This window comes from Mustela nivalis (assembly GCF_964662115.1).
Source record: "Mustela nivalis genome assembly, chromosome: 1".
Classification (NCBI taxonomy): domain Eukaryota; kingdom Metazoa; phylum Chordata; class Mammalia; order Carnivora; family Mustelidae; genus Mustela; species Mustela nivalis.
Window position 1 is genome coordinate 186,167,614 of NC_139020.1, and position 25,687 is coordinate 186,193,300.

General features: G+C 41.8%; 1 protein-coding gene across 20 annotated transcripts in view; it reads left to right on the forward strand.

The window, feature by feature from the left end:
* Positions 1-25,687, forward strand: part of CADPS (calcium dependent secretion activator) — a 469,696-nt gene that overhangs the window by 295,661 nt on the left and 148,348 nt on the right. For 11 of the 20 annotated variants that reach the window (XM_082727404.1, XM_082727406.1, XM_082727407.1 and 8 more), the window contains exons 9-12: positions 2,565-2,631; positions 13,324-13,432; positions 19,562-19,774; positions 24,504-24,515. In XM_082727404.1, coding sequence (XP_082583530.1) covers positions 2,565-2,631; positions 13,324-13,432; positions 19,562-19,774; positions 24,504-24,515 — 401 coding nt within the window. The remainder of the gene's footprint in view (positions 1-2,564; positions 2,632-13,323; positions 13,433-19,561; positions 19,775-24,503; positions 24,516-25,687) is intronic. The other 9 variants (XM_082727405.1, XM_082727408.1, XM_082727410.1 and 6 more) reach the window with 1 other exon arrangement.

Genomic DNA, 25,687 nt, shown 5'->3' on the forward strand with positions numbered 1-25,687 from the left:
GGTTAAGCATCTTGTCCAGCATCTCAGAGCAACCATCCCAACTAGAACTAGAAGACAATACTGTTGACAGTTATAGGCCAAAGAATCTTCTCTCTCTCTCTCTCTGTTGGTAGCCCTGGCCATTCCTCCCATTTATTTAGGTCAGTTTCTGCTGTGAATATGTTAATAGATTATTTTAAGAAGGCTGAGAGCACCGTCCAGGACTGTGAATTATATTACAGGACTGTAATCCACACAAGAGTGAAGCTGACGAGGTTGGCCTCAGGGCTCATGTACTTACCAGCCGTCCAGCCACTGCCATGGCCTTGTCCCAGTCCAGGCACCGTCCTCTCTCTCCCACCTGCACCACAGCAATCGTGTCCTCACTAATCTCCCTGTGTTCTCTCTTGCCCCTTTCATCCACAGTGCCTTCTCCATCCAGCAGCCACAGGGACCATCTTAAATAGAAATATAATTGTGTCTCCGCCCAGCTGGAAACCTTTGCACAGTTTCCCATCCTGATTTAGAATGAGTGTATTAATGATCTGATTTACCCATTTAAAAGGTCACTCTGTCTGGTGTGTAGCGAGTGGAGTTAGGGACAAAAGTGAAGCAGGGAGACCCTTTAGGAGCTTGTTACCATGGCCCAGGTGGACATCATAGAAGCTTGACTGGGGAGTAGCAGTGGGATGGAAAGAATTGGGATATATTTTGGAAAGAAAATTCAAAGAATTTGGTGATGGATTGGATGTCTTTATGCAATGTTTTAAAATCTCATCAGAAACCTTTGCAAATATTGCTCTGGTTTCCCAAAAGCATGGTGTTCAAAACCAAATGAAATATAAAAAGTGTACACTGACCTCCTGCTATATATGTACCAAGAACTGTACCACGAATCTAAAGAGAACAACAAGGTTCTGTGCTAAGAATTTAGACATGAGAAAGAATAAAGTTCCTTCCCTTGAGGAGCTCACTCACAGTCTAGTAGGAACAATAAATATAAAAACAAATAAATTATAGCAGTGTGATCATTGTAAAGGAAGAATTATCAGTAGGATCCAGGAGGCCATGACATCAAGGTAGAGATCTAAACTTAGGAAGAATGTGAGTCTGAACATAAGATGCTGGAGAAGGCATGAGATATAATTAATGTGTCAAGGCTATAATATAAAGTTTTCTTTCAAAATAAATTTATTCATGTTAAATAAGTCATTTTAAAGGAAAATGTCCAGTAAACCATAGAATAGGTAAAAGATCTAGGATAAATCAGGAAAGTGGAATCTGAGTGGCCACAGTTTGAGGTCCCCTTCATGTAAATGGGGGTGACCCATGGAAGGAGTTTCAGCAGAGAAAGGCATGATCACATTCGCAGATGGTAGGAAGCGTGTCATGGCCAGGAGAGGGATGGAAATCATTCTCAGTGTCCCTGACACCCATTAAGAGTTTCCTCTACAGTTGTCCATGGAAGCAGAACCGTGGGGTGGGACTGAAATAGTGAGGGTGTGAAGGGGAGAGACTGAGCAGAGTGGAGAACTTTGCAGTAGTTAAAAAAAAAAAAAAATCAACTGCACTTGGTAATTAAGGAATAAGGACGAAGAAAGAGGGAACCAGGTTGACTCCTGGGTTTCTGGCTTAAAGATCTGAGCAGATTTTGGCCACTGGCCAGTTCTGAGAGCCCCTGAAATTTGTCAAACAGTATAAATTTTAATTAGGGACATTCTTCTTTATGTTCCAAAGTGGAAATTCTGTCTGATTCCAGGTGAAGTGAGGATTTGGATGTTGTCCAGTTGGTTTGTATAGCAAATAAAGCCTGTTTTGGAGCTCAAGTATTTGCATGTTTTGAGTATGACCAGATCTCTCCTCACTTGGTCCAGTAGAGCCTGAAAACCTCACTTCCTTGTTCAGTGCCAGTGGCGTGCAGCAGTCCATAAGGCGGAGGGAGTAATTCACGAATGAAGTAGTAACACTGCTCCTAAAATCTCCAGAGAGCTTGGATTGTGCCTCTATGGTTCTTAACTCTCCTTTTATCTCCTTTGTCTGTATCAAGATTAATTCCCATCAACATAGAAGCATTTGGGAAAGGGGGAGAGGTATAGGGAGGACTTTCTTTGTTGACTGGAAACTTCCTCCCGCTAATATACCTGCGTTTGACAGAATAATAAGAAAAGAAAGTCAGGGTTGCAGGGGTGGATTCCTGACTGAGACTTGAAAGAGGCAAAAGAGCTGTAATTGTAGAATTTAGTGTTCTCTTTCCTCCTTTGTGCAGCACCTGGCAGGATTTCCCTACCTAATAGACTTTCAGCACATAGAAAAATTAAGTCACAATGTAACATTTTCCAACTTACTTTCTGGAATCAATCAAGGAATCTCAGTCAACTGTGATGAAGGGCCACAATTCTTTCTATAAATGGAAGTGAAACTTGACTGCTGTTCCTTATCCTCAATCACACAGCTCCCAAATATGCTTGCTGTTTCTGAGCTGCACTATTTCCTTGTTTATGAGTTCCAAGCTTTATGGTCAAATGAGTTAAACAGTGTAGTTGCTCAAGCATTAATGTGACTCTGGTCTTTTTCCTTTTCCTTAGGTATTTATGGGCCATCGGTAAGAATGTCTGGAAGAGATGGAAGAAAAGGTTTTTTGTACTAGTCCAGGTAACTCTTCAACTCTCTCCATTTTAAAAGCCATTGGTATTAAAGATTTGATAGCAGTAATTAATTTTTTTGAGGTATAACTTATCTAAAATACGCAATGTTTAACCATTTAGCTCAGTGAATTTTTACACATGTATAAGTGTGTAACCATCACGTAGAGGGATATAGAACATTTCTAGTCCCCACAACACTCCCTTGAGCTCCTTTTCCCTATTTCTATATCACTTTAAATCTCTAAAAATTAATGGTTCATTCTTTTAAAAGTCTAAAAGAACATATAAGATAGGTAGGAGAAGTGGCCTACCATGCTACCAGTGATGGAGGTCCCCAGGGAGGAAGCAAGCATGCGCCCAGTTAGAGCATTAGGAACACTGACATTGTTGTAGAAGTACTTGCTATTTTAAAAGTACTAAGATACACATTATGAGAAAAGTCAGAATTTACTTAGACTTTTGACATCTGTTTTACTGTTTAGTATTTTGGTATTGAATTCCCTGTGCAGGAGCTCTCCACTCTTCTTGATGCATGGGGCTTCCAGAAGTCTTAACTGACCTCCTACAAGTATGTTTAACATTCTGGATTTTATCTCTCCAAATACTTTTTTTTTTAACTATATAACTAAACTCTTCATGTTGTTCTGCAGCTTAGTTTTTGGGTGATTGTTTGTTTATTTGTTTTTAACATAAATCACTATGACACTATTCCATGTTTGCGTATATAGCTCTGGCTCAAGTACCTGTAGAATTTTCCTTTCTGAAGGACTTACGGGCTTCCCCAGTTGAGACCATTACTAACCATGCAGCAAGAAACATCCATCTATATATAGATGCAGATGGAGATGCAGATACTGGTATTAATAATACATGAGTAATATATAAATAGTACCTTTTCTATCTTGTCTATTTAAGAAAAAATTTCCAGGAATAGTTATGCTTGTCCTTGAGACTCTCCCCTGCCTTTTTAAAATTTGCTTCTTGCAACAAGATTTTTCAGTTTACAAGGAAATTTGCCATTGCCTCTTTTCAATTTCCAAGTTCCATCAAAGCATGTAAGAAATTAACATATGCCATATTCTGCAAGATGCCACGTAGTGAGTCAACCTGTAGTTTAGTGACTAAAGGTGTTCATTGGGTTATTAGTATTTAGAGCAATTCCAGTTCTAAAACCTCACTATAAAGCCACTGTCTTTTATGTCTAATGGCCTTGAAAGTTCTACCAACTCTGACCTTCTAAGACTAGACTTTCTGTAGATCTGGTCAAGTCTTTGCTGTGCCACTAAAGCAATGCATCTCTCTTGCTATAAGCAAGAGGTCACCTTTGCTTTCACAGTTGCTATGGGGTCCAACAAAGCCTTAGAATAAAGGATCCTGAGGAAAACTTTGGAATTGTACCCAATCCCTAAATAATCCGTAGGTAGGCAAAGGAGGACATTTCATCCTGAGATACATTACCTTAAACTATCAACGGACCAACATTTATTGAGCACCTACTTTGTGTAGGGTACATTGGTAGGTCATAGAGAATAACTATGAGGCTTGGTATTTCACTTTCAGGGTCTCTGTTATAGTGCTTAATATATGCAAACAGCAGAAATAGACCCACGCTAATTAAGGTATTAATATTAATGTGTTAGAAGGATTTTGAAGTCGTTTATGGGATTGTTGAAAAACCTGAATGACCCATCCTTACTACAGGACTCAGAGTAGGTTCCAGAAATCCAGGTGGAGGGAAATATGCCCAGTGTCATCGATGTGGTCAGAAGACAAAATTGGTTCTGACCATTTTCTATCCTTGCATCTCCACTCGAGGGCCAGACATGAGGGAGAGATTGGTTCAGCTTGGGTCACCCACCCAACTTTTAGCAGAGACATGCCATGGCACTTTGATTCACAGTCCCACTGGGCTGTCCCCAGTGCCAAATCAGGTGCCATTACTAGAAGGAGATATGGATGCTGGGTGGGCAAAAATAGCTGATGTCCCCTCTAAAGAGAGTGTGTTATAAACAGAAAGACAAAATGCATTAAAAGAAGCAGAGCAGGATCATGCAAGGTTCTCCCCCTTCAGTTCTTCTCACTGGGCACAGCATCCTGTCTTGGAATCCACCTGTGAGTCGGCCTGGCCTCTCCCAGTAGACGGTGTGCTTGCAGGACCAGTTTGGTTTCCCATTCATCTGTGTGTCCTTCCCTCCTTCACCCACCACACATGGATACATCCTTGAGCTCTGTACCTGACCCAGGAGATGTTTGGTGGAAGAAAGAAGGAAAAAGAGGAGAGAGAAGATGGACCCAGCCTGGACTTCACCTGGTTCTGAGAAAGGAAAAATCATATCCTGGAGAGTGGCCAGTGGCCAGTGACAGCTTCCCAGAGGAAGCAGGACAACGGGCCCCCCTCACCTTGATACATAGTCTCCCTTCACTCTTCAAGGTAGCTAGTTCTCCACAGGATACATGACTTGGCTCTGAAAATCTTTGAAATGACAAAGCACTGAGGAGAAATAGCCAACCTCTTACTTTGCAAGTGATTTCAGGGGGAAAAGACTGTTCAGGAAGAAAAAATAGGAGGAAACGTGCCAAAAATATCAGGGGAGCCATGTCCGTAGGATCTGAACTGAACTGCAAAGCAGAATGACTATTGGCAGAGCCACCAAAGCACAGACATTTCAGGGCCCTTCATGCTGCTCCTTCCACCGCGAGAAGATAGGAATTGTACAACTGCTGAAGAGCAAGTTCTGTGCTCCCTTGCGAAAATCAGTAAAGGCCAGGCATAGCCCATCTAAAATTCAGCATCAATCCCAGAGGGCAGGAGAGAACAATTTTGGGATTTCGATATGTGTCATTTACCTGGGATTCTCTTAACTTTCAATAGCTGTGAAGTGTGTGGGGACATTGACCCTCCAGATTAAACCTTCTGTTTCAATTGAAATCAGATTCCTCCCTTAATAACCTCTGTGGCCTCCAGAGGGGTCAGGACAGCGCACCGTCAGTTGGCCCTGCTCACCACAACATCTAAAAGTGCCTTGGTCCAACCTAGAAAATATAGCTTGCTTTTGGATTCTTTCCATTTTTGTCTTCTCCATTGTTTAAGGGATCACATTTACAGGTGCTTTATCACAATGATAGCCATAAAACTCACCCCCTTCAAAACAATCCCAGTGCCACCACAGTTGCAAGAGAGAAGGTCAAGGCCACTAATTCTGACCCAGTTCTGGGGAAGGAAAACCTCTCAGGTTGCTTGAAGAGAAGGAGGATAGGACAAGCAGTAACAATCAGCAGCCAACGGCTGTATGCAGTGTTGATGCCAGTCCTGAGGACGCACAACCGGATCCTATGTAGCCACCAGAAACTTCCACCGAAACTCAAAATGCAAAAGTGGAGCGAGGGGCACCACTCTGGCCAAACATGGGGAAGGATGAAGGAGCTGGGCAGGGAAGCAGGGTCCTCTCAGCCTGCCACCCACCTGCCAGGCAGTCTCGGAGCCAGCTCTGTAAAGCCCAGTGCACAAACGACACAGATGCAGCCTATCCACCCGAGAGACATACTGATTGTTTACTCCTCTTTGCTTGGATGTTAGGTCTTAGGAAGTGTTTTTAGAGAGAGTTTACAGCACATAACTTCCAGCACAGTTAATGAATTTCATTAGATTTATTATGAAGAAAATAGTTTGAAAAACTAAGAGGAAGAGAACATATCTAACACCAGTCTCCTCAGAATCATCTCCCCTCCCACCCCAACTCTCCTCCCTTCACCGCACACACAGACAAGCACACCAAGTCTACATTTTTGGCTGTCAGTGCTATTAAAATTCTCCCTAAGTAAGATTTCCTTTTAGTGCTTCTACCTTGGGGGAACCAACGGATAGATTATAAATGGAATTCCTACTAGCCAGGGGCAAAGGACATCCTCAGAGGGGTTTTGAACCAAAGCAGCGATTCCCATTTTTAAGGGCTGGAGCTAACATTGTGGATGTGGCTGGAGGCTGATCCCTTCTTCCTCAGGTGTAGAAGGAATAAGGCAGTTGTAGGGTGTTTCTGTACCGGAGACTTAAGTATTCCTATGCAATGAGATGCTGTTCTCCCAAGTATGGGCCTGGACCACCTTACTGGGTGCTATTTAAAATCCACATCCCAGGGGCACCTTGGTGGCTCAGTGGGTTAAGCCTCTGCCTTTGGCTCAGGTCATGATCTCAGGGTCCTGGGATCGAGCCCCACATTGGGCTCTCTGCTCGGCGGGGAACCTACTTCCCGCTCTCTCTCTGCCCACTTGTGATCTCTCTCTCTGTCAAATAAGTAAATAAAATCCACATCCCAGGGAACTGTTTAGAAGATTCTGCTGCAGTAGTTCTGGCATGAGGCTGAGGTATCATAGGTTTTACAAGTACACCAGGAGATAACTGATGCAGGTTGTCCAGAGAGCACCTTTAGAGAAACATTGCCTCCATGGTCATTGTCCTTTTTAAAGTGAATGCTCCATCCCCTTTAGACCACACCCTCTCAGAGTTTATGCGCCACCACCCGCCCCCCACCTGCCGTGGAGCTGGGCATCTGAGTAGCTCTACACACAAGATTATATGCAGATGACATGACAGAGCTTCCTCAGACGTGTTCCTTTCCATTCCAGTAAATGCCCCAAAAACATGGCTTCAAACTCTAACACAGGAATTAAGGGGAAAAGGGTCCTCAGCACCCCAAATCAAGAAACTGCTGGTAAATTCATTCTAAAGCCTAGATGCCATGGTAAGGATTAAACACACTGATTGCACCATTGTTAGGAACTCTAACCAAACCAATGCTAATGATGAAGGTGCCAATTCCATAAAGTTCTGTGTAGAGCTTTTGGGTATATAGGGGAAGAATGGAAACAGCCAATTCCTCATCCAGATCAGACTAGAAAGTCTCATCGTTATGACCTTTTTATTTAAAAAAATATTTGTACTCAATAAAATAAATTAAATTAAAAATAAAATATTTTTACTCTATGCCCAAAAGACTTCTGGTTAAAATCAGTTTTTGATTGTCTTCATCCAAAGTATTTCTGAGCCTTTTTTCCCCCTTTTAGAACCATACAAACCATAATATTTTGTGGGTCTTCTGATAATGCTAACAGTTGCTTATATTTATATGGTCTCTTAGACTTTGTAAAGTGTTCATCAAGTTGGCCTTTCCAATCTTTCAGTACTATGATAAGGACAAGTCTTATCCCATTTCATATTTGAGGAAAGTGAGGCTCAGAGTGGCTAAGTGACTTGTCTATGGTCAACAGCTAATAGGCAGACAATGTGAAACCTAATGCAGGTCTTCTGACCCCAAAGGTTTTCCATGATTCCAAGCACTCAAGTGAGACTCATGCCCAAAGAGATTTATGCATGTACAATGTCCTAGAACTCAATTACCTCGCATCAGATAGAACCAATACCCTAAATCCATATTCTTTTGCTAATTCTCTACAGATAATGTAAAAACTCTGAGTGCTCCAGCTTTCAGAACAATGACTAAATCTGAATAAAATATTGTCAGATAATGTAAAATGCCTTGGAATATAGCAGTTGTCATCCAGGAAACCATATTAAAATAACTTAACCCCCCCAAAATGAATCGTAAAACATATAAGTAGTTGAGTGATTTAGAACTGTCTGTCTGAATGAATGTCTGTTTTTCCCATCCAAATTTATATTGCCTTAAAGGGCGTTTCTATTTATATTCTGGTTGCAAATGACAATTAACCCCAACTAGCGTAAGTTATAAAAGGGGAAGAACTGTATTGGTTAGTTAATTAAAGTAGCAGTTGAATAAAGAGTCTTCTGGGATGGGTAGGTTCAGGTTTCAAACACAGCCATCAAGGCTTTGACTTTCTATCAATACCATCTCTTAACTGTGCTCTGGGATGAGCAACATTTCTTCATGCAGCAGAATAGGGAGGGTCAAGATTTACAACACTTCAGCAGCCCCAGAGGAAAGAAGCTTTTTCATTCTCTCTAGTTAGAGCTCATACCCTGATTGATCTTCCATTGGCCCAATGTGGTCATGTGCCAAACCCTGCACCAATCACTGCAGCCAAGTCGATGTGATGCTGATTGGCTAGGCCTGGGCCACATGTCCCACCCACCCTACTTCCAGCACAGGGCTCAGTTGGCCCTATACAAACTATATATTGGGCTGAAATTGGGGAAGGCTGTGATTCCATAGGTTAAATCAGGATTCAGCTACCAGGAAAATGAATGCTTTGTATTCAAATATAAGAAATGATCCACAATTGTTACCATCCTCTCCATTTAAAGATAATGAAACTGAGTCCCAGCAGTTAACTGAGGTCACACGCCTAGAAAATACGGGATCTGAGAATCAAATCCAGGTCTGTATAATGTAACTCCCAAACCTATTCTCCCTCTACTCTACCAAGTGGCCTTCATGTTAACGTCAATCAGGAGCCTAGGATTTAAACTCTGTGACCCTTCATTTACAACTAAGTCACATTAAAGATGGTCTTGGGTGCCTAGCTGACTCATTCCATAGAGCCTGCCACTCTTAATCTGGGGTTGTGAGTTTGAGCCCTATGTTGGGTATAGAGCTTACTTAAAAATAAAATGTGGTTTTTTTTTTTTAAAGTTAAGCATCATAAAATTTAATTTAATTTAATTTTAAAAAATGGTCCTTGGTCCCTGGAATTCTGTTCTTTACGTCACAAAAATTTCTGCATCTTCAGATCTTGGCTCAATCAGTCAGTGCTTCCTCATGCAAACTTTCCCTGGCCACACAACTAGACCAAATCCCCAAGCTCTTACAATACCATAGGTCTCTTTTTATACTGGTTTTATACCAGTCTCCATTAAAGTTACTCATTTCTGAGGTAATATGATTAATGCCTGCCTTCACACTAGACAGGGGAGCAGAAATTATAGATATTATAGATGGTTTTTACATCTTAATATTCCTAGCACCAAACACAATACCTAAGCATTTTTTAAATGAATGGATGAATGTATGTACCACGAATAAAGGACTTGTTTCTAAAATGGATGTATGTGAACTTTGGGCAAGGTCTGGTGACCAGGGTTCAGGAAAACTGACAGCTGAGGCATTTATAAGGAGTGGTAGTAAAGGCAAAGACGGGGATTTTAGACAAATACATTGTATCATTTGTTGTATGTGCAAGTACTTCAGTCTTCCAGAAGTAGTCAGTGGAAGGAAAAGGGGGAGTCAGGGGACCAAAAAGCACTGACCCTTTCATCTCCTATCTGGACTCTATTTGTTAAGTCTAATTGAAAATCTGGGGACAACCTGAAAGTTTCTGGACAGTTCCTATATGATAAAGCAATGGTTCTCAAGCTTTAGTGTACTTTAAGAAGTATCTAGAGCAGTTATATAAAATGCCTGTCCATGAGATTTACCTTGACCTGAGATTCTGTTGTTCTGACTTAGAGAATCTGCACCTTTTATATATATATATATATAATATATATATATAATCTATATAATATAATATATATATAATCTGCACCTTATATAATATATATATATAATCTGCACCTTTTATATATATATATATAAATATATATATAGATATAGATAGATATAGATATAGATATATATGTATATGTATATATTTGAGAAAGAGAACAGGAGAGGCAGAGGCAGAGGGAGAAGCAGACTCTCCATTGAGCAGGGTACCCAACATGGGGCTCGGATCCCAACACCATGGGATTATGGCCTGAGGTGGAGGTTCAACCTACTGAGCCACGCAGGAGCCCCTAAAATCTGTCTTTATAACCCTTCCCCCACCCTCTCATACATACACTCTAATGAACATGGCCTCAGTCCTCTCTTTAAGAAACACTATTAATAAATCTTTTCATAGTTTAAATAGTGTCTGAAAATAAGCTGAGGGTGCCTTTTGTATTGGAGGTCTAGGCACTTTTAAACAAATCTTGAAGACTGTACCCTCTGAAGTCCCAGCAGCCCATCTGATCCCTTGATTCCATGTGAAGGTTAACACTGGCTGAAGATCCCAAAGGCGTAAGCACTGCAGTCCTTTCACCCTTCTCTCCAAACAGCACTTCCTGATGTCTGCCGGTCATTTGAGATCAGGAGATCTCTGTTTTCTGGTATCCTGGCCCAGCATCTCTGGCAGTGGTAGCCAGCTCTCTGACTTCTGACATGTATTCTAGGTGCTTCTGTACCATCATTACAATATAATTCATCATCTCATTAACTTCTTATCAAAATACAGTTTAAAGAAAATTTTACTGTGGTAGAGAAACATTCATTTCATTTACTTAGTGATGTCTTGTAGAAGCTTAAAAAAAAAAAAACACCTATAAAATTTCCCAAACCTTTTCTATTCCCCCACTTTTTAAGCACTCCAGAAAAACTGAGGTTCCCCCTGAAATTTGCAGTAATTAAAGTTTCTTCTCCCTGCCTTTGTTTTCTAAGGAAAGTCACCAAATCCCCAATTAAAATGCTTTCTAATAAACCAACTAGTTTATGCCAGTCCCGTTTGTCAGGACAACTTCTGCCGTATTACCAGAAGAGGGCAGCAGAGTACAGCACACCAGAAGCAAGCACCTGGAAGAGAACAGAAAAATCTTAAAGCCCAAAGTGTGTAGCAATAGTAAATGCATGAATCTTGAAATAACACCCTTCTGTTATGATATTTTTCTGATCTCAAGTTAGTGTCTGCCGCTCTCTGGCTAATCATCCCATTAACAAACTACTATCTCTTGTATTGCCAGAGTACAGGTGAAAAATCATCACAAAAGCAGTCCAGCAATGTATTTGACCACTGTCATGCCTGGGACCTGGGAAATCAGTTATTCAGACAAGTAATGAGTTGGAAAGGCCTGATGTTGTGCTTGGACTAACATGTGTAAACTCTGAAGGAAAAAACCTTCTCTGTTAGATTATACATACTTTCTAGAACCAATCAGACTCAGAGAGCAAATGCCCTTTATTTGGTAGATTTTGCTTATAAGGAAGGAAATATAATGAAGATGTATGACCCCCTAGGCTTACCTTCAAAGGATTTATAATCTATTAGGCAAGTATACTTACTCAACTACTCTATGTTGGAATGTTGGTACTAAATGCAAAGAAGCTGCTTATTTAAATGCATATATTATTGAGCATTTGCTCTGTGATTGTCGCACATGGTATGTGAAGCCCTTCATTGCTCAGTTAATCCCCCAGCAACAGTAAGATGCACGTAAAATACAGACAAGGATGCTGAGACTTAGGTGGGAGGATGTCAGAGCTGGGCAGGACCTCTGGCCAATGTGACCCCCCTGCTTGCACGCCTAACCTTCCTTTTTAGAAGAGGATGCCATTGGTTATTCTGCTTATTACAAAGAATAGTACATGTCCCCTTATGAAAATACTTAGTGATCTGGCCATCTATTTCCCCTGAAGTCCCTCCAGGCCTTACACTGTAAGGAGCAGGTTATGCAGATCATACATATTATGAAGAAAGTTGTCACCAAGAACCAACAGAGGGCAGCAGTAGATACAACAATCATTCTCCCTTTATCTGCCATTAGGACCAGCAGACCCTAGAGGATGCGGGAGATGGATACAGGGCTTGAAAGCACCGATTTCTTAATGCCTTTAAAAAAAGAGAGAGAGAGCTCACCATGGAGGAGGCTAAAAATGTCCCCAGTAGGGATCAAAGGTCACTTAGAAAATGTCTCTCTTAATAAAGGGAACTAAAGAGATAAGGGATGTGGCACTCCTTCTCCAAGACATGTGACATCGTGGATGGTAAACATGCCCACGAGCTTTTGGCCCAAACCCCGAAGGATGCTTGCCCTCCCACAGGCTCCTTGCAGATGAGCCAGATGTAGAAATGTGAAGGATCCGTGCCGGGTGTGCGTGCACTGTGGCGACAGGGTCCTGAAGGCCGGCCTGCAGCTGTGGAGCGCCCACCCAGCACCGGCAGGGACGCCTATGTTGGCAGTAAGGGCTGCTCAGGGACAGTGGCCATGCCGTCAGGGGCTGAGGATGGCTCGAGTGTGACCAGCACCTAGTGATCGAGTGCTCATTGCTTGTGACAGCATGTCACTCCTGCACTTGTCTGAGAAGCAAGGAAGACTTCTCAAAGCAACCAAAAGCACTCCTTCTGTGGGAGAAGAGAGAGGGGAAACTTAATATGTGGCTTGATGCTGAGAACTGGCACGCAAAAGATAAAATCACTGGGGCATTTATAAATGAGGCTCTGGTCCCTAACTGCTGACCAAAAGGCCTGTGGGAACGTGGCTGTCTGGGCCTGGGCTGGGATTATATTAGGTAAAACCTATCAAATTGCCGCTATTTAACCAGTTTTGACCTACAAAGAATGGCTATCTTAAATAGCTTAGCCAATTAAAATAACAAACAGCAATCATAACTGCAAGTAGCTTTTATCAAGCACTTAGTGCCAGGAACAAATCCCAAGTGCATGGCACATGTGAACTCAATCAGTTCTCACAATATGCCAGTGAGGAGGTCAGTTCTCAGATTGTATCCAGTCTACACAGGAGGGTCTAAAGAACCAGAGAGGCTAAGTAACTTACGCTAAGTCACACAGCTGGGAGGTAGCAAAATGCAGTTGGATCCCAGCTGCCAAGTACAGGGCCTCAGGGACAAGGACGTGGTTGACTGGAGAAGATTTCTTCAGGGAAGATGGGCCATAAGAGAACAATTTTACCATCTGTGCTTTTCCTTCCCAGGTCAGTCAGTACACATTTGCCATGTGCAGTTATCGGGAGAAAAAAGCGGAGCCTCAGGAACTTCTACAACTGGATGGCTACACTGTGGACTACACTGATCCCCAGCCAGGTACCCACCCACCCTCTAGGCTATGAACTCCCCAGAACTCTCCCCTGACACAAATCATGGGTCAGCTAATATTTCCTGTGTACTTCCTCCATGCTAGGCACTAAGCTGAGTGACGAGGTTTCACAGGGGACCGGGACAGCCATAGCCCCCGGTCTTAGAGAGTTTCCATCCTGGTTCAGTAAATGCCATCCCAATCAAGGGCTTTGGTTTGACTCAAGGGATCCTCGTAAAACCAAAAAGAAAACGTAATACATTTTTCTTTCACCTAGCTGGGTCCACAACAAATAGGTACTCCCCCTCGAATGCTAAAAAAGGAATGACTGAAGGAGGAGTCTTACATGTACACTAAGAACTGTGTGCACATGTGTATGTTAGCGTGTGTGGTTTTTCACCAGGGACGTGTGCGCTTGGCAGGAATCGTGTCTCTGTGTCTAAGTGAGCCTGTCCTGCACATCCGTATCTGCTAACTACAGGTCAAGGTCAGCTGACGGCACTTGGAAAGAAAGCTCTCCCTAAATGTCTTCTTTCCTGAGAAGACACCAATCCCCAAGCATAGACATCCAAGATCCTAAGCCTTATGTAACTAAAAGAACCACACAAATGGTAGTATTTCTCATAAGTTTTACATCCTGCCCCCTCACACCTCTTCCCCCCACCCATTTTATCTTTTTCCCGAGGAAAAAACTGAATAAAAATCAGCCTCAAAGAACCTTCAAAATGGAGGGGGGGTGCGAAATCATTTCAGCATATTAATGAACAACAAGCACCAACAGCCCTCTCCCAGAGAAGTTTATTTTTATGCCAAATCCGCACAAGGGAAGCATTTCCAACCATACTGCATTATTTGGCCCAAAACCTTTTTTTCTACTCCCATATTGCTCTTCCACATGCAACAAAATACACATAAAAGAAAAACAGAGTTTGAGAAAAGATGGAATGTTAACCTGAAAAGGTGTGGCAGGGAAGGCCTTGGGGCCAGGCTGCTTAGGAAAATGAGCCCCTTCAGAGGCCCAACTCTGAGTGATCATGACCAGCCCCCACCTCTTCCCTTGGTAATTTGCTTCCAGCCGGAGCATGATACAGAGCTGACCACTTAAGGCAAGAATTAAAGGCTCTGCCTGGAAATCCTTCATACTGAATAGAGCCTACGAGTTCAAAACAATTCCGTGCAACATCTTATTGAAAGGATGTGCGTTAAGAAATCAGTTCCTGTGATAGTCTGCATTCTTCTCAAACCATTGGGTTCCCTTCAGAAAAAATAAATTCCAACTCCCCCAAAGACCTGCATTTTAAAGGGGGAGGCAAAAGGGCCCACGTGAGAAGGAAAAGAGATAGCGTCTCTTGACAGTAATTTCTTCTCAGCCATTTTTAGCTCCTTTCCCCTACATGATTGCATATTTGAACCTGACCACAATCCCACCCAGGAGATAGGACCAGGATTATCTTCCTGTTTTGAAAAAAAGAAAAAAGAGCTGGAACTCAGGGTCTAGCCCACATCATTCTTATATAGCAATCCATTGCTACGTGTACTGCTACAGCAAAGCAAGAATTGTTATTTTATCATGGGAAGGCAGAATTCTCTTCCCACAGTGGAGCGGGTAGGTTCAGAGAGAAAGCTCTTCTACATACATGAGAAAGTTAACTGTGCACATATATTATGAAAGCTTCTCTTCTTTTTTCCACATCGACCCCATGGGATATAGTTTATAAATTCCTTTACCAAAGATGTCAATGGAAAGTAAATTGATTGTGTTCTTGAGAATAATAAGCAACTTCTTTTCCGCCTTTCCATGTGCCAAGTCCTATTTATTTCATAATATTTGATTGAAAATGGAGATTTAAATACTCCCAGGTGTCATAAGAAGTCTAGCTCAGACTTATCAAAAGAGTGCTTTAACTCCTGGTTCCCACTCCTAACCTATGAACCAGAAGGGAGGAGGGCAGAATCCTCATATTTAAATAAACACTGTCGAGGATTCCTATGCACAGTCAAGTTTGCCAGCTGGAGATGGAAATCATGCGCAATTTAGCCACTGCCCTCAGATTCAAAAATCTCCTCAACCTCTCCCTGACAGGTGAGTGTGCACACAGAGAAGGACCTCTGAGTCCCTCCTGTCTCTCCTGCTCTTACCTTCTGCAGGTTATCAGTGGAACCAACAGGGGGAGATTGTTTATGGGCGAGATAGCCTTGCAGGCGTGCATGTTCTAGCCTATGTAGCAGCCTTGGATCGAAGCGGATGCCCAGACACAAGCCTGTGAGCCAAATCAACCCTACCTGCTTAGAATCTTTGAAATATTAATTTGGGGAATCAGTAAATAATTGTATATGAATTTTCCATCCAGGCTACTCATTTTAAGCTAAAAATGAAAGTGCTTCACTTTTCCTGGGTGTGTTTCCCTGGATGTGTGTTTCAGAGAGTATACAGTAATCTCTCTGGTCCTATCAGACTCAGTCATTCAGTCTAAATGAAAGGATGTTCAGAATAATCCAATGGCACAATTTAAACAACTGCATTAAATCTTACACAGCATTCCCAGACTAAAGAGCCTGTGTCCATCCAAGTGGGTTGCTGGAACAGCAGTCCCCACACCCCTCAGCCCCTCAGGGAGCCGGCCACCACTCCCTGCCTGGTCTGCCTCTGTCCTTCCACAGACACGTTGCCTTGGGCTTGACAGGTCGGTACCTGTGGGGCTGTGCTCCACGTTCTCCATGAGGAGCCTGCGCCCTGTCATACATCACTGTCTATAGATCCAGTCCCCGGGGGGGTTGCTGCCCTGGCGAAACGTTGGCTGCCTCAGAGCATGTGTCGATGTTCACTTCACCTTCTCCTCCCTTGGTTTTCTTTCAGCAGCAGTGCTCTGCTCCCTCCTTGCTTTCACTGGTGTGCCCTTGTTCTCCCACGCTGTCTGGAACAGCTCTGTTGCTCTCTGCGGTTGTCATTGCCCCGGCTTCTGCCGCTTTACATATTTCTCCTTGTGCCCCACTCATGTCACAATTAGGCGTCATTCTGTTAACGAATAATTCTCTGAGTGCTTTCACCATGCACCAGGGCACGCTCTTCAGCTTTGCAGCTGGACAGCACAAGGGTCCAGTTGTCAGTTCCAGAGATAGACAATGGGGTTGGAAGCCCAGTTCCGATGCTTACAGCCCTGCTTTGTCTTCATTGGCTAGTCATAGCCTTCTCTGTGCTTGTTTCCTCAGTTATAAAGTGGGAATAATAGTACTTACTTCATAGTGTCGTTGGGAGGATCAACTAAAAATCTGAAAACTGCTTAGTATCTTTCTACCTCTACCTCTCCACTCTCCAGAGCAGCCCTGTGAACCTGTTCTGACTGTAGCTCCTGGAAGACAGCATCCCCACCCCCCGGGGAAGCCTGGAGAGTGGGGAGTGGGGCAGGGGCAATCGCCTCCAGTGATGGCAAGCCTGCCATTCTCTGACGGTGTCAAAGTGATTTATCCCAAAAGTTACCATGAGGCTAGGCTACAGAGGGTCTGTTGACTCACTTTTCCTTTTAGCTCCTTCGTGTTCGTTTTTCAGGACTTAGAGCATTCCCTCAAAGCTCTTCTTCCTTTCCCTTCCAGATTTACCTTTTTCTCATGCATCTTGTCAGGTTTTCCCTACTTGCTAACTATATATCATCCTATCCAAACCACACGTTTAAAAACCCTCCATAAGGAATTAGGCAAAACACTCTCTCATAATCCTAACTACCAAAAAGCTTTTGTTAAAAGTGCTATAGCACTAAGCTCTCCACATGAAGAAGTAGCTGTTGATTGTTCTATAGTCCCTGGCAACTCTAAGGGCAGAATTCCCAGCATGCACCCACTCTATGGAATAGACACCTGCATTAACATTATCAGCACCGTGGAGAAGTCTTAGTGTCACCAGAAATCTTTTCCAATGCCAAATGTCAAGCCAGCTAGTGACAGGGCCTTGTTGGAAATTTGAGGGTGCTATTCACTCTGCTCATTCTCCTCTCAGTGTTAAACTGATAATTGGGAGGATGATAAGGAACCTGATGAAGATAGGATGCTTTATTTCCAGCCAGAGAATACTCAGTGACCCTAAAATGAAAACTTTTGGAATATGTTGACAGACAATGTTGCTTTGGCCTGAACCCAAAGGGGCTTTCACCTACCTCTCTATAAATTTTAACCTTGAGAGCTGCCTGTGGAAAAAAGTCTGTGGAGCATTCATTCATTCCACAAGTATTTGCTGAACACCTGCTATATGCCATGCACTATTCTAGGTACTAGGGATACAGCAGTGACAAAACAGACAAAAACTCCCTGTCCTTATGAGGTTAAGTAAATTATTACTTGTTAGAAGGTAATAAGCAAGATAGGAGGGATGGCAACTGAGGGGTAAAAGTCAGGGAGGGACTCGACAGAATGCGATGTTTGAGCAAAGATATGAAAGTGATGATGCGAATCATGCAGATATCTGGAGGAAGCATATTCTAGACATGGGAAACAGCAAGTGTCAAAGTCTCAAGGTGAGAATGTACCTGGAGTGTTCAAGGAACACCAAGAGATTAATGTAGCTACGGGGAAGTATGCGTGTCTGTGCACTAAGGAGAAAATAGGAGGAGACAAGGGTAGGAGTAGTGGTGGGTTGATCCATGGGGTCTTACAGGCCTTGTCAGAACCTAGACTTTTCCTCTGAGTGAAGTAAGAAACGACTGATACGTTTTGACCAGAGGAGTGACATGACTGGACTCCTGCTAAACTCATTACTTCAGCTGCCATTGAGAATTGACTTTAGGGAGTGAGGATGAGGCAGGGCAGATAAGAGAGCAGACCATTAAAATAGTCCATGTGAGAGATGAGCATGACTACATTCAGGAAGCACTGGAGATGAAAGTAGGGTTCAGATCTGGCAGTATGTTCTGAAGGTAGAGCCATCAGAACTCCACTGGGTAGTGAGAGAAATTCCAGTGGGTAATGAGAGAAAGTGAGGAGTCCAAAAGGACCCCAAGGTTGAGGGCTTGAGCAGTTAGAGGGACAAGCTCAGCTTTACTGAGGTGGAGAGGAGTTTGGGAGAAAGACCAGGAGTTCATTATTAGATAAGATGAGCTTGGAGGGCCTATCAGATATCCATGTGAAGAAATCAGGGAAACCACTAGAGGTTCAGCTCTGCAGATCACCAGAGAGGTCCAGGATAGAGATAGAAATGTAGGGACTATAAGGAGATTCATGGCATTTGAGACTGGGTGGCCTCACTGAGGAAGAGAGGAGGTCCAGGGACACACCCAGATGCTACAACATTTAACAGGAGGAGGAAAAGAAGCCAGCAAACAAGATAGACAAGCACCCACTAGGGAGGGAGGGGGAAACTGGGTGACCTAGAACCAAGTGAAGGAAGTGTTTCAAAGAGAATCAAGTGTCATGCTGTGGGTAGGTTCATGAATCAAATTAAATGTTGACTCTGAACTGACCTTTGGATTCAGCATTGTGGAAGTCACTAACAACATTGACAAGTTTCCATGGGGGCAGCAGCCTGATTGGAGAAGCTTTAGGGCAGACTAGGAGGAGAGAGACTCTTGTTACTCTAAGTGTGGTCCTTAGACCAGTACCATCTGCATCCTCTGGGAGCTTGTTAGAAATGCAGGTTCTCGGGCTTCTATCCCAGACCTACCAAGTTAGAAACTGCATTCCAATAAGATGCTCCTGGGGTTCACATGGGCACTAAAATTTTAAGAAGTCCTGGTAGAGATTCTCCTTGTCTTGTAAAGAGAATAACGGTAGAACCATAGCTGAAGGCCCTGGGGGTGTGGGGAGGGTGTCAAGAGATGTTTCTGTTGGTGGTAGTGGTGGTTTGTTTGTTTTCAAAGATAAAGAAAAATAATAGTGTGCTTATAGGCAGATATCTACCCAACTAGTAGGCAGCCTGCTTGACACTCCTGTCCCCAACCAAAGCCAAAGATAAGAGCCAGTCTCAGAATGTGTGTCTAACATTAGGGCTTCCCTCTGGCCAAATGGGCATCAGACTTCCCATCTTAGAGTCAGATAAATTGCTCCTCCCTTCTCTGGTCCACGGAAGAGCAACAGAAATGGCCTTCTTCAGGGCTTGGTTCTGCTGAGAACATGGCAACTCAGTTTAGAAGTGTTTATTTCCTGTATTCCAGGTTTAGAGGGTGGCCGAGCCTTCTTCAATGCAGTCAAAGAAGGAGACACCGTGATATTTGCAAGTGATGATGAGCAAGATCGCATCTTGTGGGTCCAAGCCATGTATCGGGCCACTGGGCAGTCCCACAAGCCTGTGCCCCCAACCCAAGTCCAGAAGCTCAACGCTAAAGGAGGAAACGTACCTCAGTTGGACGCCCCCATCTCCCAATTTTGTAAGTAAATATGCCATTTGTTAAAAATAGCTCTGTAGAGGAAAGTAAATTTTCCAAAGTTGAATTAGAAATCTAGTTGCTTTGTGTTAAGGATTCATTAAAAAAAAAAAAAAAAAAAAAAAAAAGATGAATTCGGTTGTGTGGGGAGGAAGAAGTTGGGACCAAAATGTTAGATGAAAGTGATTTTAAAGTGCAATACTTGACATTTCCCCCCAAGGACTAAACAGAGGAAAATATATTTTAGGTGGATTTTTATCTCTTTGTTTTGGTGAGAGTTTGGAATTCACAGCCAGACTTGTATTTGTTTGAGTCCGTCAAATATAGTAGGTTATGTATGTCCTTGACTCATTTCTTCCTATTAAAAGTAATTTTAAAATAGGGCTTGATATGAAGTAAATTTAAATCTGCAACTTAGAACCATTTAAAAATAAATGATGACATTATCACATGCAGTGGAAAAAAAAACAAAAAACAACAACAACAAAAATGGTACCTAAAATCCCATTCTAAGCAAATACACCAGGACCCAAAAATTAAACCATCTCTTTAAACAGCCCTGTTTCATTTTCCAGCTTCTTTTCCCATTACCTCTGTATCCATTTTAATTTCTTGCTCCTTTGCTATGACTTTTTGCTATCTGGAATAGGTTTTTGTTGTTTTTTTTTTTAATTTTGTTTTTTCGGTTTTTTTTTTTTTTCCTCTCCCAACACTTCTGATACACGAGGCAAGGTGAAATCTGGCATATGCTTGGAGGCGGTTATTAAAGCAAAGGAAGCGGAAGCATACAGCACCAAATAAAGTAATTCATTTTAGTTACAAACATTAACCCTAACCAGAGACTTCCCTCTTACCCTGAATATCAGGTTAGTTAGGGGTCACTCAGGTACAAGTCATTTTTAGCAATCATATGATGATTTCTTACTTGTGCCTGGGCCCCCCTCAGTCTGGTTTACAGAGACAACTGTCTAGTTGATGAGACATACAGATGAGGAAGACAGACAAAATCCCCAGATTTCAGGATATCTCCATCCCCATGTTCGGGATACCTCCATCCCCATGGGGGGTGTCTAGCCAGCACATAAATCAAAAAACAAATAAGATAGTTGTAGATGTTGGAAACTTTGAAGAATGTAATGCGGTGGCAACTGGGTGGAGAGAGATGATCTGAACTTAAGTCCAAATGATAGGAAGTCAGCTCCACACATACCTTAGAAAAGAGAACTGTACCAGGTGCGGAAGCAAGTGCAAAAGCCCATGGCAGAACCTTCATGTTTTACGCCAGTGCTTCTACATGGTCTTTCTCTGTCCCTCTCAAGCAAAATGTACACATGATTCAGATGATTTTGCAGCAACACAACCAAATAGAGGTGAATTCTCTCTCTCCAGTGGATTCCACTGCCATGTCCATTTCTAAAAAGACTATGTTCTTAAATCGTGTAACTCCCTTGCTTATGGGAAAACAGTTTTTTGGAGGAGAAATACTCTCCATCGGGTGCTCCCAGAAATTCCTGTCCAGTACCAATGGCTTCTTAAAGGAAGGTGCATTCCGTGTGGAACATTGTAGATAATCACACAATCACCATGGGTTTCCATGCAGAAAATCCTAAAAGAAGGAGGAGGAGGTTGACTTGGGGTAAAGGACAGCCCTGCTGACCATAACCACCACCAACTTCCCCACATTCTTCTTGCTTTCTCTAACATTTGGGACACTTAGGTTTACTTGAGACCAATAAAGAGAGAAGGCAACACCTCTTTCTGTTGGTTTAGTCATGAGTTGATATAAAGCATACCCCAATATTTGTTTGTTTTAAAAATCACTTTGTGATGGAATTCATTCTTTCACTTTGCCTGAGAGTCTCCATTTTAATAAATTTAGAAGCAATACATGCTATGAAATTATCTGTACATCAGGGGGAGAAATTATGAATTATAATCACCATCTAAATCAACCTCTTAGAACAGGTATCTCAGGTGGTATTTGGAAAATACTAGTTGTTTCCAAAGATTCTCAATTTCTTCTGAAGTCATTTCACCTTACCTTCAGTGTTTTTGTTCTATCACCTGACCAGATAAAAAAATTACTACTTCATTTGTGATTAATCTCACTTCTTCCTCACTAGTATAGGAAAGAAGATGGAATTGAGGAGTAAAATTAAATGGAAACCAAACATTTATTTTTAAAAAAAAGAAGATCATTGAAGAAGATTGTAAGCAGGGTATAGGTGTCTCCTTATGGCAATATACAGGGGCCCTTGTAGATTTCCCTCTGTGGATAGGATTCATTCAGCAATGAAATTAGAGTGCTGAATGCAAGGCATCAGCAGGAAGATTTAATTGAGAGCGTGTCAGCTTGATGTATTTTGCCACCCTAGTTGACATAAGGAACTTGTATTAAATGGGGCCTCCAAAGCAAAATTCTAAGGGTTAGAATTTGGGAAGTAGGTAATATCCCTAGAGAGCATGAGAGGTAGACTGAGGGATGAGTGAGAAAGTAAGATAATCCATGCCTCTGAAATTTGTCAGGATCTGGTGGTGGAACCACCTTCTCTTGTCTCAATCACTGCTGAGGAACAAGGATTCTCTGAAGAATGCAAGGCCCTACCACACCTACCAAGTTTTACAAGAAAAAAGCTACCACTTTCATCCATGCAGACTATGCACTTCATTAGTCACTTTTCATGCAGGCAAAAATGTGAGTGGTGCCTATTAAGTTGTGCAGTGCCTGATCTGCACAACTGTACCCCACTGACTCCATAATAAATGACAGTCTTTACCCAGAGCTTCAGTCCAATAATGTTGAACCCAGTTACTTGACTATTCCTGAAACAGAGGCTCAATACCACTCTAGATTCTGTCTATTGCTAGTTTAGTCACTTAAAAACTGCAATGAGAGTACCAACAAATGAGCCTTCTGTTCCCATAATTTAGCTGGGGAATCCAGTCAGAATTTGGACCAACCCGTCCTTCTGCACTTGATCATTTGGAGTTAGATGTATATAAAACCAATGATAAAGATCCAGGGGTCGCTGAGTTAATGATGCATAAAAACCAAAAACTGGCTGCGAGCTAAAGAGCATATCCAAATTTTTAGTGGGATCTACTACAGAATTGTGGTTATATCACAATTACTTTACAGCTGCACTTAATTTATTAAATTCAAACCATCCTTATTAAACAGATCAGGCCTCATTTGTGAGTAACAGTCAAACTTACAGGGTTGAATCATACTTAGAGTTACCACCTTATCCAGATTTGCTGGCAAATTCCTTGGTTTTAGCACTAAAAGTTCTGTGTCTTCAGAAACTCTTTGGTCCTGGGCAAACTGGGACATGTTGGTCACCTGGCACAGCAAAGCAAGGTTCTAGAAAAATGAAAACAATCACAACGTAGTAATAAACAGCAAATGTTGATCCTTCACTGATAGTTGTTTCTCAGCCTGTATTGTCTTATCATAAACATTCAGTCACAGGTTAACACAAAGAGTAAACACAGTCAAGTATTGCATTTTAAAAAGGTTTCCTTGACTTCCAAAAGGTAAGGGTCATTGTTAAATACTTAGTTCTGTACATATTTCATCAAATCCTTGTTTCGAATATTTGTTCAAAGTCTTTGCCATTCTTGCAAGTGAATGACTTTTAAGAACAACGTTTCAATGAATTAATAACTTTTATAATCACTTTATTAGTCTTAGTTGGCAAAGAGAAACTACAGAAAAATGGGAGAGGTTTCTTGGGTAGAGAAAAATAAACACTCCAGTCTTGTCATGTCGCTGTCTGCTCAAGGGGAAACTTGAGAATGGAACATTTTACAGTTTGGGAAGCTCGGGAGTAATTATGAGTTTATTTGGGTCTTTCTCAATTCAGTTTGACAGACTTCTGGGTGCAGTTTTATTTTTTGCAATTTTCAAAAGACACGTCTGAGTGGAGTGGAGTATTTATATGGAATTGTAAAAACCGAAAAAATAGATCCTGCTATTCATTAGTTTGTATGTGACTCTACAATGATTTGGGGAGGGTTCCACCAAACCTTAAAACTTTTTTGTTCTTTTGTGGTTTCTTTGGTGTGTGTTGTTGTTGATTTAATTTTTCTCTTTTTATTTTGGTTGAAACTTGAAAAAAATTGAGTCAGTGGCTAGCTGTACAACGTTTTTAAACAAATATTTACAATTTTCCAATTTTTAAGGCCAATGTCGCTCACCTTGGAAACTATGTTCAAATTTGTTCTTGAGTGTTGCCACAATTTATTATGCCAAGTGGCCTCTCATCGAGACACCAGATTCCTGTCCAGTCTGTGTTAGAGGAACAGTAAAAACCAGTACCTTGGTTCTCATTCAGAGTCGGGGGAGGGGGTATTTTAAGCTTTACTCTTTGGTCAATGATTACTTGATATATCATTTGCGATGAGTCTCATTTTAATGTCTGTTTCTCAACTAATAACTGTTAATCACATCATACATCCCCAAAGTCGGATGTTTTTCAGAATTGTTCTATTTTTGCTACCACCCAAACAGTCTTCAACAGTTAGCGGGGTCTTGGTTACTGGTGGTTTGGGAGGGGGCGGTTGATTTTGGTTTTTGTTTTGTTTTGTTTCATTTAAGTTTTCTTGTTCAATCTTTGCTCAAACCCAAGAACTTTAGCTGCTAGGTTAGAACTCCTGTCTGCTTTCCTGAGCCTTGTTGCTAGTCTTTATGTTATTCTGGTTTGTTCCTTCTTACCCTGCTAACTTCTAGCTGGACTGAAGGGTAAGTGTTCCCCTATAGCTAGCACAGCTCAGATAATCAGACTAGATTATCTGACACCTGCAATGTGCTTCCTCCCTCTCCTCTTAAATCTCCCTCATGTCTAGACTTTGTAGTAAAACTTTTCATGTTATTTTCCTGACCTTAGGTTTGAAATGTAAGCTTCCATACTGGAACTAGGATGCATGTGATGTGTGCATAATTGCCTCCTCTCCTTGGCTTTCATATTGGCATCAAATGATCCTCTGAGTAAAGCCAACCATTAACATCTCCTAATTTTTTTTCATTCCAAGAATATTAATTAGCATCACAACAAAATGGCCAATGATGCCTTTGTTTCATGGAATTCACAGCTACCTGACTGCTTAATGCCTGAAAACAGATCATTTTGCACTCTGATAATGTGTTGTTTTTCCTCTCCCATTCCAAAGATGAGAATTGTCAGCTGTACCTGTGGGGTGGTAACCATGGATAACTTAACAAATAGAAAGGTGGGGTAGGGCACCCAAAGATGTTAATTAAATAAGATTTTAAGAAACTGCAGAATACAGTGAATAAAGTAAATGCATTATTTGAACACTAAAGAGTTCCTTCTACCTGACTTGAGGGTGTGATCTAAGTAAGACCCAATAAAGGGTTAATTTTGAAAGGCAAGCTATAATACACGAGACCACCACACACAAAGGACATGATTGAATCCATGTAGCTTTTTCACAGAAGCTTCAAATTCAAATCTTACAATACTATGGAGGGTTTGGACCTCTGGTCTTGAATGTCTCCCTGCTACTTCTCCACCCACCAAGATAACCAAAGCTTTTGGGATGTCATTTATATTGGTATTAATTTTTCTAAAAATTCACCTATAAGAGAAAAAAGAAACTTTAAAACTTAGAAGAACCTTTCTCTTCGCTATTTGAGTTACTAATGAAAGAGAATCTATAATTCCTTTATTCATATAGGGAAAAGCTGTCAACCCAACACATTGAGGGAAGACATGACCTTAGAAGGAAATAGAAAAACCAGTCAAGAGAGCAGGCAAATATGTACTTGAATATTCTGAATGCTGATTTAGAAATTGTAGGTCATATCATTCCTCCTGCCCATTTAATAATAGTACTTTCTTCTAACTCTTTCTGTTTCTTTAATTTGCTTTCTTTACCCCTTTCTTTGTTTTT